Source organism: Saccostrea cucullata, unplaced genomic scaffold (assembly GCF_032062105.1).
Source record: "Saccostrea cucullata isolate Sc308-1 unplaced genomic scaffold, CSIRO_AGI_Scuc_v1 ctg14934, whole genome shotgun sequence".
Lineage (NCBI taxonomy): Eukaryota > Metazoa > Mollusca > Bivalvia > Ostreida > Ostreidae > Saccostrea > Saccostrea cuccullata.
The window spans coordinates 1-15084 of NW_026919186.1; the positions used below are offsets into that span (position 1 = coordinate 1).

The 15084-nt window shown below is 33.8% G+C and overlaps 2 protein-coding genes across 2 annotated transcripts; one reads left to right on the forward strand and one right to left on the reverse strand.

Moving 5' to 3' along the window:
- Window positions 1-1893: 1893 nt before the first annotated feature.
- Window positions 1894-9465, forward strand: LOC134281761 (allene oxide synthase-lipoxygenase protein-like). The gene is made up of 7 exons (XM_062764195.1): window positions 1894-1901; window positions 1969-2038; window positions 2976-3087; window positions 3286-3377; window positions 5897-6073; window positions 8246-8409; window positions 9311-9465. Exons 1-7 carry the CDS (start codon window positions 1894-1896, stop codon window positions 9423-9425), a joined length of 738 nt encoding a protein of 245 aa, XP_062620179.1. The 3' UTR covers window positions 9426-9465.
- A 1888-nt stretch (window positions 9466-11353) lies between these two features.
- On the reverse strand, window positions 11354-14177 carry LOC134281772 (lipoxygenase homology domain-containing protein 1-like; the record flags this gene model as incomplete). The annotated part of the gene is made up of 5 exons (XM_062764203.1): window positions 11354-11533; window positions 11885-11971; window positions 13143-13172; window positions 13432-13604; window positions 13883-14177. Coding segments are annotated over 5 exons (765 nt in total), but the record flags the coding sequence as incomplete, so codon positions are not given.
- Window positions 14178-15084: the final 907 nt, after the last annotated feature.

Below are 15084 nucleotides of genomic sequence, written 5' to 3' on the forward strand. Positions count from 1 at the left end.
CTTCAGCTAAATTTTGTAAATGATCTTGGAAGCTTTTTCCTAAAACCAATACATCGTCCAGAAAAGCCAGAACTATTTTCCAGTTTAACCCTCTAAGAACTAAATTCATTACTCTTGAGAAGGTACTTGGCGCATTTGTTAACCCAAAACTCATGCGTTTAAACTGAATTAATCCATATTTGGTAGTGAATGCTGTTTTGCATTTGTCATCATCTTTTACCTTAATTTGCCAATAGCCCCTAGTGGCATCCAGTTTTGAAAACCACATGTTGCCTGTTAAGGTATCAATGCATTCTTCAATGAGAGGCAGAGGAAAGACATCTTTTTTTGTCACTTTGTTTAGTGCCCTGTAATCCACACACCATCTCACACTACCATCTCTTTTTCGCACCAGCACAGGAGAAGACGCCCATTCTGACACAGACGGTTCTATTACATCAGCTTTCAGCATCTTCTCTAGATGTTTCTCTTCTTCTCCTTCAAAGGAAGTAGGTGTCCTTCGGAACTTCTGTTTAATTGGGTTTGCATCCCCTGTATCAAAAGCATGTTCAATAGCTGTAAAATTGCCTAAGTCAAATTCGTGAGCAGAAAAAACATCAGCAAACTGTATCAATAATTTTTTTCAATTCACGTTGCTGCACTTCATTCAACTCTGAACAGGAACTTTGATACATGCCTTCTAGGTATTCCGGGAGTTCTTTATTTTCTGTAGTTTTTATCTGTGCTGTTTGAAAGGTATCTTTCTGGTCACTCACTCCAACTGAAAATATCTCATCTATCTCATAAACCATACCAACCTTCTGATTCCTAAACAGCGTTATTTTACTATCAGACAAGTTGACAAATGACATCATAGGAACACTTGCACCCACGATACATACACGAATTTGTGCTTAAATCCTAACCAATTATCTTTTCCATCATACTTCAGTCCCTTATCATCTATCTGACGATTCTGTCCTCCTCTGTTTCTCTGGGGTGCTATTGGAGCAGGTTGGTTTACCGCCAGTTGTTGACCTTGATTGATAGGTTGTTTATTATTTATTTGAGGTTGCGTTTGCAATAACTGATTACCTGTTTGAGGCTGCTGATTATTTTCTTGAGTCTGTTGCACCATATTACCACAGTGTTGTTGCCCTTGATTACCCGGATTCTGTTGTACCATGATCCCAAGGTTTGGTTGCATTTGATTACCTGGATTTTGTTGTACCATGTTCCAAAGGTTTGGTTGCATTTGATTACCTGGATTTTGTTGCCATGGGTAACCATAACCTTGAAACTGACTTACTTGTGGAATGCTTGGTGGGGGCACCGAAAACGGCATCCCACTAAATGGCATCCATTGGTTAGCATATACTTGTGACACTGGAGGTATAGGAGAATACTGCTGGTTCATTGCCTGATATGGTACATTAGGGTATTGAGATGGAAACATACCTTGAGGACTGTGTGGAGTTGCCATGGGTACGGTATACTGATATGGCATAATCCTACCTTGACTGGATTGAATCAATGTTGGTTGACCCGACCATAAAGATCCTTGAACAGGGTGACTTGGAATAGGCTGACCCTGCATGTACATGTGACCTTGCATGTTCTTGTCTGCATATGTATTCTGCATAGGTTGACCTAATAAAGGTTGACCTTGTGCTGAGGGGGTGGACATTGTTTGGGTACTGATAGGTTGACCATGTAAAGGTTGACCTTGCACTGAGTGGGTCGACATTGGTTGTGCAAATATAGGTTGACCAGGTGTCATTTGAGTTGACATTGGTTGACACGACATAGTTTGACTGTATATTGATTGACCTTGCATAGGCTGCTGTGACATAGACAAGCCTTGCATACCTTGATCTGGGATAGGCTGACCTATTTGAGTTGACATTGGTTGACATGACATAGTTTGACTATATATTAATTGACCTTGCATAGGCCGCTGTGACATAGACAAGCCTTGCGTACCTTGAGCTGGAATAGGCTGACCTCTTGGAGAATGGATGTAGAAGGAACCTATCCAGAATTTTTGAAAGAAAGAGGGGTTTGTAACATCATTACTCTTTCTTCATTAGTTTTTAGGAGTATTTTTGACCTTATTAAATGACATTTTAACACGATTTTGGCAAATTTGCAGCAGAAAATCCGTGCCAAATTCTTTCAGTCATTTTTCTAATTTTCAAGTATATTTACGCACAATTCAGAAATGGTCAATATCCCGAGTACCCAAACTCCGTCACCATAAGCAGCCCACTTTTCTATTCAAATTATATTTAAAAATTTTTTATTGTTTGCTACACAGAGTAATAAACATAAAAGTTGTTTCAGCAATATTTATAAAAAGATGCAGTTAATACATTGGCGTGATACACGTTCTATTTAGAGGTGCCGACAGGCACTTGTTTCGGCAATAAATTTTTAACCTATAGTATTATAATAATAACACAAATATGGGTTAAAATTTTATTTCCGAAACAAGTGCCTGTGGAGGTGCCACATAAAACTACAGTGTCATTCGTTCCAATATACCAAACTCCGTCACCGGGCTCCTCTACAATATGCCAACGTAATAAAGACAATTTTTCCAAAGTTTAATTTTTTTCATACATTTTTCCTTAAATTTTGAAATATAAAAAAATAGTTTTAACTGTAATTTTATAAAGGCATCACCTATTACACAGATAAAGTCAATATCACGTATTTTAAATGTACACTGTAATAATGTCGAGCTAACGTTATCTCAATATATAGTGTAATTGTACAGAAAAAAATAAAATATTTTAGCCTTATTCATCACGGCATGTCATTTTAAACCTGACTGACGGGTAAAAATGAGCATGTCCATGCACCTGTCATAGAAATCGATGGAATTGTGCTTAAGGGAATTCACATAGAATTTTATATACCTAAGGTAAATTAAATTTAATCTGTTTTACGCATTGAAATGTTAAAATTCTTTCGTTTGAAACATACTTTGACAGTTATATTGCAAGGATGGAAAAATTCTACCAACATTCTATCAGCGTGACGATACTCTTGAATTGTTTGAGGCTATTCGAAATTACGTCACCAAGTATGTCCATCTCTACTACGGTGCGTATTCCTTTATCTGGTTTTAAAAATAAATTTTTAGGATAATATTTAGATCAAACAAAAGACAAAACAATTGACTGAGATTCGAAGTTAAGAAACAGAAACATAGTCGTAGATATCACACTTTTTTATTTGTAACTTAATTTTGAGTCATATGTATTCTTTTAATTGTAATGTTAGCTTTCTTTTATACAACAGATACACCTGATGAAATTAACAACGATGCTGAAATTCAAAACTTTGGACGTGAATTAACAATGCCAAAGTGTGAAGAATGTTGCGGAATTTTGGTAACAATGCTATTGTTTTCAATCAGATTTAGCTATTATTATGAAAAAGGTTTCTCAAATGTGAAATATAATATATTTGATAACATTGCACATCTTTGGGATAATCGTGTTATACATGTATGGTGTCTGCGAAAATTGACCTCTCCTTATTATCTGAAAAAAAAACCCAACAACATCAGATTGCTGGCATGGCGCTGTGTATCGTGTGCACATTTTCCGGTTCTTCTCTATAAAGACCATAAAAATCAACTAAATAGAGAAATTCATGGCCTCATTTCAGGGTTTCTATTGTACGGTTTAGTGTGACATTGCTAAAATAAAACATTGGACATGTATTTCTTTCTGCAATCATTTTTGCATCAGGGTCTGATTAGTGAACAAACTAAGTAAATGATAAGTAATGATTCCTCTACCAAAACTGTGAAATTCAGGGCCCAATGGGTTAAAATAGAAAGGAGGGTTATTCTATATATTATAGATGTATTAAACATGTGCAATGTAAAATTTAATATATTATTTTGAATCCTCTCTGCAACTGCTTATTAGCAGTCAATATTTACATGGTAACGATGAGCATGGTGACCCCACCAAAAGTTTTTAATGCATGGCTAAGCCTCGGGGGATCTCGTGGGTGAGACTCTTCTGACTATATAGGAAGACCGTATTCTAATCTTTAGTAAATGCTTTCTCTGTTCCTGGGTACATGTAAAATGTACTTGACAGGCAAAATATGTACAACTATTATAAAAAGTTAGAGGGTGTTTTCTATCAGACTTGTAAACTTCATATTCACGGGTACTGAGTTCACTCAAGTGACCTATTGTTATCTGTTTTTGTCTGTCATCGTCTGTCGTGCGCTAATACTTAAACATTTTCAGCTTCTACTCTGCAACCACTCAACCAATTTTGGTAAAAACCATCTATATACGTCAAGGGGAACAAAAATCGTGAAATTCAAGGTCCTTGCACCCCTTGGGCCTGAGGGGTAATGCAAAAACCACTTAAATCAATGCAATTTTCTTCTCTACTCCTGGACATTAAATAAGTCAAACTGTTAGCATGTTTGTAATCAGCATTGAGTCCTCTTCTAAAATTGTGAAATCTATAGGTAGGGGTTCTAGTACTAGGGCGGGGCTTTATAGGTTATTTAGTGAAATGCATAAGTTCTTTGAAAATCGCCTTCTTTGCTCAGGCTTTTTAAATAAACTAACCAAGTACGTTGTTATGCCTCATGAATTTCATGGTCCCAGGATCAAGGGCTCTAGTGTTAAGGCGGTGCTCTTTTGGTTATATAGTTAATGTGCATGAATTCTTTGAAAATCTTCTCTGCTCCTGGATATTAAATAAACTATAACCAGGTTTATATAATGAGCAAGAATGCCTCTTCCAAATTTGTGAATTCCATGGCCCCTTGATCCGGGTTATGGTGTTAGCTCTATTGATTATATAGTGAAAATACATTATTTAAAATTCCTCTCCTCTCTGCTCCTGTGTATGGAATAAGCTAACCAAGTAGACGGTTACTTTGAATAAGGATGCCTCTGCCAAAATTGTGAACTTCATGACCCCAGGGCTAGTGGTTCTAGTGTTATATTATATTATAAGTAATATATGTCTATTGATATAAATTCTTGAAAAATCTTCGTCTTTGCTCCTGGCCCCAGGGTCGCGAAACATCTTATGCTTAAGTCAAAATATTCATGTTTTACTAAAATTAGTAAAACGTTACTTAAGTCTAAGACTGTTTCGTGATCCTGGTACATTGATATTAAACGAAATCACTATGTATAAAGTTATGATGAGAAAGGATGCCTTTTCCAAATTTGTGAATGTCAAGGGTTCTGGTGTTAGGTGTATATATGATTATATTGTGAAAATGCATGAAATTTTTGATTTTTTCCCTTTGCTCATGGGTATTATGCTAATGATCTTGGTACATATTTATGATGAAGAAAGGTACCTCTTTCACCTCGTAATTTCAAGGCCCCTGGGTTAGGGGTATGGGGGTATATTGTCTTAAAATAAATCAATGCTTTGAAATATGCTCTTTGGTATTAATCAACCATAAATGATGAAATCAAATTTATATCAAAATTTCCAAAATTTCGAAATACGTGACTTCGGGTTCAATGGTTCCTGTGGAGTTCGGTGCACAACTGGTTATAAAGTGGAAATGCATTTTCTCTTTGTTATACTCGTCTACCTCTGGGTTTTATTTGACCAAAGTAAGCATGCTTAGTGTATAGTTTGATAAGCAACGGTGCCTCTTTCAAAATTGTGAATTCCATGGCCTCTGAATTAAAGCACGAACCAGATTTAATTGCTGTGAAGTTGTTACATGAAATTCAGTCGACAAATTAGGTTCGTGGGCCTCTTGTTAAATTTAATTGTTGAAGTTATTTTCCTATGATTACCCAGCTATGATGAAAAAATGATTCGGGGTTACCTTAAAATCCTTTAGGTACCCAGTTTCAATTTCTTTCAATGAAACAAACCCTAGTTTTCTTTATATATATTAGGGCGTTCCATTCAAAGACGGGAAGTTCAGTTCAGCAGAGGACTTGATACTTGTGTTCACTTCCGTTATTTACAACAGTAGTGTAGTACATGCTGCCGTCAACTTTCCACAGTACGATACCTATGGATTTCTCCCGAACTATCCAACAAAATTGAATGGAATACCCCCAAAGGATAAGGTACTGACCAATGTATTTACAAATAAACATGAAGTAACAAAACTACCATAATAAAAAGTGAGATATATGCATTTCCGAGAATTTTGGACTAATTCGAGTGCGCGTGACTTTGCTAATATTTTTGATTCCATGCAGTCGCATAAGATAAGATAATATTTAATTAAGGTCGGATACATCAACAAATAACATTAGCTCTGAAGAGCTATTTTCTAATATTATACTTTCATGCAAATTAGTTGAATCTGATTGGTCTAGAAACACTTGTTAAAAAACACTATTAACCGCTGAATAATGAAGCCACGCCCTCCAGCGTAGCAACAGCTTGACGACGGGTGGTATTCCAAAAAATAGCGACTGCGCAGAAATAATGCGCACATGGTTCACTGTTATATGTATTTGTATAAAACATTCATTATAATATAATAAATATAGCATGTAGTTGAGTGTAACATTGAAAATTCACCCCTCGAAAACCATTGTTAACCTCGGCTGCGCCTCGGTTGACAATGATTTTCTTGGGGTGCAAATTTTCAATGGTACACTCAACTACATGCAATATTTATATATTATGACCTTCTGTCATGTTCTAAATTTTGATTTACCGGGTGGGAGTAAATACACAAAATTTAGTACTCCCACCCGATAAATTCAAAATTTAGAACATATATATGACACCTTTAACTTCATTAATATCCTTACAAACACAGATACATAACGGGTTCCTGTCAATGTTTTACCTACTGTAGGTTCTTTCTTTACTCCTCACTATGATATTAACAGAATTGAAGGAGAGACTTTAAGAGTATTGTGCAACAATATACTTGAGAAGTGGTGTAAATCAGATGTGGATACGTAAAAATTCGAAGGAACTTGTGGAACATTTGAAATCACAACATTTGATCAAAATCAACAACAAACACCGCTTTTCAACTTGCTATACAACAATTAAAGTCCAGGCATTTATAGCTGCTTTATTTTGCAATGAAAATCGAACCCGCACATTTACTTACCATGTCATTGGTCATTTGCAAAATTATTTTGTTAAAAAATAATCTAATTGTATATACAAGTAGTATGAAGTTGATATCAAGAAGATGCTTGAGTTTCTGATTGACAATATCTATGTGTTTTTGGAGGTCACGTCTTCCAACAATCTTTTGGAATTCTCATCGGTACCAATTAAGCCCCGTTATTTTTGTATTCATTAGAAGTAGAATTTGCTCAAATCCTTATACGTGAAAAGAAAATAAAACACTTCCTGTGGCTGCAACTCCACATTTAGATATATTGACGACGTATTGTCATTTAACAATGGTTATTTCCATTCTCAAATCGATGCGATATATCCTGGTGAGCTTGAGATCAAAGATACCACAGAGTCTGACACATCTGTTTCACATATATACGTGTATTTTTAAATTTATATTTAGATATTCTCCTTGAGGAAGAAGGTAAATTAATCATGGTCATCTAACAACCAATCTATATGACAAACAAGATGACTAACTTTTCAATCGTCTTGTTCCCTTTCCTTAGTATATACAGCAATATACCTTCATCACCTGCATTCGCATTCAAGTCTCTCTCAGTTGATTTGATAAGACACAAAGCTATCGCCATTTTTTTCACATGTACATTTTATAATGATATTTGACCCCACGTCCTTGATTTTTGTGTAGGTGTAGCTTAACATTTTTGAAGTCTTTCTTATATAACTTTTAAATTCTACAACTGTATATGTTTAGTTTTTCTAAATGATGCACAAGACAGGACACACAAACAAGACAATATTCCACATAGGCGTCGAAACCGGGGGGGGGGGGCTTATTCCCCTCCCCACTTCCTTTAGCAAAGTTAGACATAACACAGGCAATGAAAATTTGGTCGTACGTACGTTAACCCCCTCTACTTTACACAGACACGTTGCAGTTTAGGTCAATAAAGGGGTAACGGGTAGTGTTTGGAAAAGAATTGATACTGAAAGAAGTTCGACCCACCCCACACCTTATCGCACTCCCTTAATTCAGACGCCAATGTTTCATAATAATCACATCCCAACAACGACGACGTCGAAAGCGCAGAAACACGAATCTTTGAATTTGTTTGTTTATATTTTATTTATTTATTCGGCAGGGTTACTAAAATTTGATCTATTTGATTTTTTTGATCTAGAGGCCATTGCAGGAAGAGGAAGTAGTGAAGGCTCTTGTTGACAGGTCTTCCACTCTGGAGACTATGATTATCGGGAAGATCCTGAGTGAACGAAGTACTAACGCTCTCGGGGACTTTGAAGTAAACTATATTTATGACCCGCCAGCAGTAGCGATTGTGGAAGAGTAAGGCATCTTAATGTTACGTTTATGTCCATTTTTTTCTAAAGAAACCGTAAGTCTGTTACGCTTTCTTTTTCCTGTTTTATTCTCACACAATTTAGGCATAGTAAGCTAATTCTCTACAAAACATCCTGTTTATTGAAAGTCCTTGTAGTCACATTGTCCATGATGTTTGTAGATGGAATTTTTGTTATTTTCACCCTAGGTGTAAATTTGGGTCGATAAACAGTTTTTTTATACAGATATTGGTCCCTAGAATCCCTCATATATTTTACAACTACATGAAATCCGTAGACATGTTACCTGTAACTTGCTGTCATGAGATCAGAGTTCTAGTAATCTAAGGAAATTATTTTTTGGTTTCATGTTATGATCAGTCGATTGGCTTGCTTAATAATTTACATAAACGCCGACGATTATCACGCAATCCAATCGACTGGTCATGCATTGTCATAAAACCCCAAAAAATGACGTTATTCCTTAAATTTATATGCTCTTGATTTCGCAAGTTCACGGGCTACAAGATCTGTTTTAGCCTTCCGTCCCGCCCCGCACGTGATTTTTTTAACCACGCCTATCGATGAACCAGTAGATTCTTGTGGAAAAAAAAAACTATTTTACTATTTGTGGTTTTGTTTTGCACAAAGTAATTTTAAAGTGTAAATATATACATACGAATGTACGTACAGAAGTTCAGATAAAAAGTTTACAACCGCAACTTAACTCAACTCAACCTCAACTGTGGCAGATTGTATTTGTTGATCAAAGGTCAAAATTTCAATCCCTTCAACTGTATATGGCGAAGTATCTATATATAGATGAAAAATTTTCGAAAGTGGTAAAACAACATACAATGTTTCAAAATATATATATATAAAATTGAAAATGTTTATTTTTTTTACAGATTCAGAAAAGATCTGAAAAATATCAGTTCAAAGATTCATGAAAGAAACGAAAAGCTGGAGAGAGGGTATGAATATCTTCTACCGGAGGAAATCCCGAATTCCATCAGCATTTAATTCTGCAAGAAGTATTAAAAGTGTTATTTGTGAACACATCTGTTTTATTTTTTTAAAGAAAATATCTTTGTATTCGTATTAAAGAATTATTTTATGAACTTTTCTGTTTTGATAAAGACATATATGTAGTAAAATAAATAAATAATTGTTTGAAAAATGTAATAAATGTAGAAATTGTTAGAATACATATATTTACAGAAATGAGATTGGTTAACATGGCAGAAAGCCCATAGCTTTAGGTGTCATAGATTCGTATCATATTCATTGTGTGAATTAAGAAGTTAAAAATGCTAGAGTTGAAATTCTTTTTGGTCCTTGGTTTTCTAAGTATTTGATGTCGTAGACAAATAATTTTAGTCTGTTTGAGATTTTTGTAAATTGAGAGATGTTATTAAATATGTATGTACGAATTAATATTGTCATTTTGTAAATGTTAAATTTACTGGGTGGTAGTAATTAGTAAATGTTGTATATATTAAATTTGATAAAATAAAGTATATCAGGAAAGACATAACTAAAAATACATCACAACTTGTAATTTTTGTATTTATTACCAGTTGGTAAATTCAAAAATTACAATGTGACAATATGTGACAATATGCTGGATGAAATATCAAAGACAATTTTATTATTCAATTCAATTTTTCGCCTTCTAATTTGTCTTTTTTAATAGTTTTCATTCATCTTTGTATATAATTATATATTTAAATAAAGCTTACAGAGACAAAAGAGTGGCATTATTGATATCATACAGTGTATATTATTATTTAATTCCAGTACAACAAACTGAATCTTTTTCTTGGCTTCTTTATTAATGGTTTCTAACATGTAGATATACAGGATAGGTTGACTAGAGAAATTGAATATTTTAAAATTATTTAAAATATGATAAAAATTCTACTGCACATATACTAAGGAAGCTCTAAACCCTGCACACTGCATGTGCAGTACTATACCGTAATATCACAGTCAATATCAAAATACATATACAAAACATCATCTTTTTTGTAACAAAAATGTTTTATAAAAAATAATCTGTGTGTGTAAATAAATGCATTTTCAAAGCCACACTTTTGAACTAATTTTAACGAAAAGTCTCTGATGAGAATGTAGCTCTACTGGTTTGTACTGAAAAGATAATAAGATCCACTGGTTATGATCTGAGGTGAAAATCATGAAAGGGATATTGTTGCCAAAACACTTGACTTGACCTGAATCAAATTTGATACATTTGTAGTTGATGTTCTATGGAAGACCTGCTACCATCAGTCAGCAATCTGTCAATGAATTAAGAAATAATTGCCTCTATCCTTTTGTTGATTTCTGATAATTTGATGAGACTTCTAGAACTAGCATGGTTTTCAACTACATGTACTTGTTTGATCCAGAATCCATTCTTTGAGTTGGAAAAAATTTAAATAACTGATGTTAACCTTTTCTTAATTTAAAAGGTTACTCTTCACTTTCAGTTTGACAGACCAAACTCTGTCTGCATCACTTTTATCCAATAGGCATTTGGAAAGCCATTCCCTGCCTTTGCGTAAGGTTGATTGGTACCACTTAGTTAATCAAAATAATCTGCCTCCATATACATGTATATGCATAAAAAAATTTAAAGGCTTCCTTCACATTTAGTTCACAAAGAATTTTTTTTTAACTGAGCAATTTTTAACTTGCTATGATCATAATTGAGTATTGAAACATGTACCTCTAACATTTAAAAAAGGGGCAATTTTAATGCCGAACATTCCACTTATTTTTACCATATTTTAAAGTTATCAATTAATTAATAAAGCCAAAGAGCATTTAATTTCTTTGAAAATACAATGTAATAAAAAAATCAGATTTTATAGTAATGACAAGTCCAGCACCTCTAATGTAAGTCTGAGAGAAAAAAGTTTACGTTTCACGTTTAAAATCTGCTAATATTATTCGCAATGAAGAGTTCTTTGGTCACATTTGAGTTGTCTCTCTATTTTCCTATCGTCGTCACTGCTGGAGAGCCAGCGATTACAAGGGAACACACTCTCCTCATAAAGCGGCTTATCTCGACCACGTTTAATGTACTCCTTTGCCTCCTTCTTCTGGATATATCTCCGAACTCGCACCTGAGAATGTCGTAAAACAATGAATATATGAGAAACTGTGTACAACAGTGTTTTAAAAGTATTAATAAAATATAATTTAATTTCGTTATAGCTAACCGACTTAATTTCATTTTATTTATGATCTTGATACTGGACCAATATGACCTAATATGTTGAACAGACAAATGGAAAACAGGTGAAATGAAAGGACATAATAACTAGTGGTTAGTCTCAATAAACATAAAAGGCTCACGGGGCCTTAAAAATGATCTAATTGCTTTACATGTAATTTGCTTTACATGTAATTTGGCAATTTTTGGAGGCATTCACTGAAATCAATTTAAAAACGATCAATCATAATGTACACTTTACCTCATCTAGAAACCAGCCAGCCCCAGGTCCAGAGCCGTCGTGGCCAATTGTCACCAATGCTAAGGGTCCCACATCTACTGTCTCAAGCTGTAGGGTAAAAATGGTAGATTAAGGCATGTATATCAATTATAGATATATATGACTACTCTACTGCATTTGGTTTTGCATATACATTTATATTTATAAATTCTATTGTAGATTCTTCATGATATTCAAATATTGTTAAAAAAATACTATTACAGTTTTCTTGGAACAAAAGTGGAAATATAATTTGTTGTTACCAAAAGCCTTGAAATGTAAAAAAAATGAGAAAAAATGTAAGGACATAATAAAAATGTACCCAAAAGACAATTTACCATTGATTTTAAATATCAATTAAATACCATATCATTTTGGGAATACTGTAAGAGAATTTGAAATACAGAGTATCTTAATTTTGGAGAGAAATTCCAATCAAAAAATTGCAATATAGAAGATATCATTGAAATGGTAATCATCTTAAAGGAACGGGGTACTGGAAAGGATTTTAGGTTGGAAGGGACTTGAAAAGAAGAACATTTCTTTTTTTAAGTTTAATTAAAGCACTCAATGGTAATGAATATGCAATGGGGTTATGACCTTAGTCCAACATGGATTCCATAGGTTAGATATAATTTTGAACCAGATTGGACTATTGGTGGAGACTCTGAGTTGACAATATATTTTTTTCTTAGAGATACTTTTGACCTTAATATTTGATCTCAAAACTAGGTTCATTACCATAAACGTATTACTTACAGGCTATCCATGGGTGAAGTTTGAGCCAGATTGGGCCATTTAGGGAGAAAATACTGAGTATATCAGTGAATATCAAGAATTTAAGCAGAGATCTGGTATAACCTTGAAGTGAATTTTTTAACCTAGAAAATTACTTCAATGTCACTGCAAACCCTTAACCCATGAGCATTGAAAGGGTGCAAGGAGAGAGCTAGAAACTATGTTCCAGATAAAAAATTATTTAGCACAAAAAGTGACTTTCCCTAAAAAACCAAGAATGTATTTTTAGAATAAACATATATTATTTTTCAGAAATAGAAATGCATTTGAAATTACTGCATTTAATTATGGCTAGTGTGAAAGGTTTAACAATTAAAATATGACATGATGTACTTTGGGTAAGGAAAAGTGCACTGTTAAGGGCTGAACAATAAAATCATGCACACTATTCTTCAACAATTCTTTGGGTAAAAGAAAGGGTACAATCACCACATAGACCTACAGTTATAATGTCAGCATCTACTCCAAAACTCTGAAAGAAATTGGTCATTAACAAAATGTAGCAGGCAAGGAAAGACAGTCAGTTTCAAGTTTGTTTCAAGTTCAATGCTATTGTCAGCTTGAACTTTTGGCTTGAAATTTCCTTGACTGAATTTAAAACTGCATTTTTCCAGTCAAAGTCTTACTACAATCATGAAAACTTTGTAACTTTAATAATATTTTTTCCCCTTTAAATCCTAGAAATTCTTTCTATTATAGAGACAGAACATACTTCAATCCTTTTTACTCACTTTGAAAACATCTGTTTGTCCTTTTTCAAAATTATTTTTTTCATCATCCAGTGGTAGTCTAGGTGTTTCTAAGCCCTTCTTTCCATGTAGCTGTATGTAAACATTGGCATCAGTCCCAGCAAAAGATTTTGTTCCTGTTTTGACTATGATCTGGTATACTGTGTTAAGGGCTTCTATAATCACAACAAATATACACTGTAGCAGGAAATAAATACATGGAGAATTTTCTTCTGTTTTAAAGAGAGTTTATTGTTATTTTTCTCAAAACTTTTTTAAAGTTAAGATTCCTTGCATATATTCAATTACGGCATACTTTTTTCATTGAAATTATGTTTTAAAAATATGTCATTCATGCAGTACAGTGATCTTAATATTATAATAAAATGAGATTAAAAAATTGAAAAAAAAAGTAATGATGAAGCTATTTTTAATCTTTGATAAGAAGACACACCATGACTGGCCTCTCCCTTGTAGTGAAATTGCTTCTTCATACACTTGAGCTGCCTCTCAATCGTCCCATCATCTTCTTTTTTATCTAGCCATTTATTACAAGGGAAGTAGAACTCTTCATAATCAGGAGTTCTAAATGGTGCCTCTTCTTCTTCCTCCTCACTCTCTGTATCAGACAGCTCACGCCTCTTCTTCCTCTGCCTCTGTTTTGTCTTGGCTTTTTCTCTCAGCTTTTTTTTCTCTTTTTCTACATGAGTTTTGATTTCTTTCTTCGTCAAATGTTTTCTTATTATTACCTAAAATAGATATTCTACATTAAATACATTATTGTATTTATATGCATGCATTATAAATAGTCAGCTCAGAAGAGAACAAATCCACATTTGAAACTCTTTTTCCATGAATTTATTTCTTCCATTGTTATTACCCTTTCTAAGTTCATTCCCAACAAGTGAATAAAAAATTGATTTCATTAATGCATTACCAAATTGAATGTCACCTTTATTGAAGATTTGGGGCACATAGTTTTTTGTCCTGTTCATCCATCTGTCTGTTTTTGTTAGCAAAAACTTAAAACTTGCCCATAACTTCTGATTGATTGAAGATGTATGGCTTTCATATTTCACAAGTGCCTTCCTTGTGACGAGACCTTTCTTTAGAGACCACCTAATTTGACCTCTTGACCTCGGAGTTTGATCCACTTTTGCAACAATTTACCATACCTTAACCTAGAAGATGGTGCTAGTGTTTTCATACTTAAGTTTATGTGTTTATTAATTCTGACAAGCCTTTCCATGGATACAAATATTTTTTTCCTTTTCCATTTGACCTTGATTAATTGAATTTTAACTCAATTTGCCATAACTTTTGAACAGTAAATGCTAAGGCATTAATATTTTACATGTGTGTTTCTAACAAGTCATTCCTCTGTATATCTTTAATTTGACCTTTTGAAATTGATCCAACTTTGAATTTGACTTAAATTTTATAAAAAATCTTTAACCTTGGCTATAATGTTTGAATGTGAGGGCTTGGGCTTTCATATTTCACTGGTATATTCATTGAGACAATTAACTGCTTTCTTTTGGGTAACAAGATTTTTCATCTCTTGACCTTGGAGTCTGAATTGCATTTGAGAAACAATACTTCAATTTCACCAAAAGCTACCATATAGGGCATCAGTGTTTCACAAACACATCTTGC

Excerpts from the sequence above, each read along its gene's own strand:
- LOC134281761 (XM_062764195.1), top strand. Across the intron at positions 3,378-5,896 it reads AAGAATGTTGCGGAATTTTG|GGCGTTCCATTCAAAGACGG; the intron begins GTAACAATGCTA and ends TATATATATTAG. Across the intron at positions 8,410-9,310 it reads GCAGTAGCGATTGTGGAAGA|ATTCAGAAAAGATCTGAAAA; the intron begins GTAAGGCATCTT and ends TTTTTTTTACAG.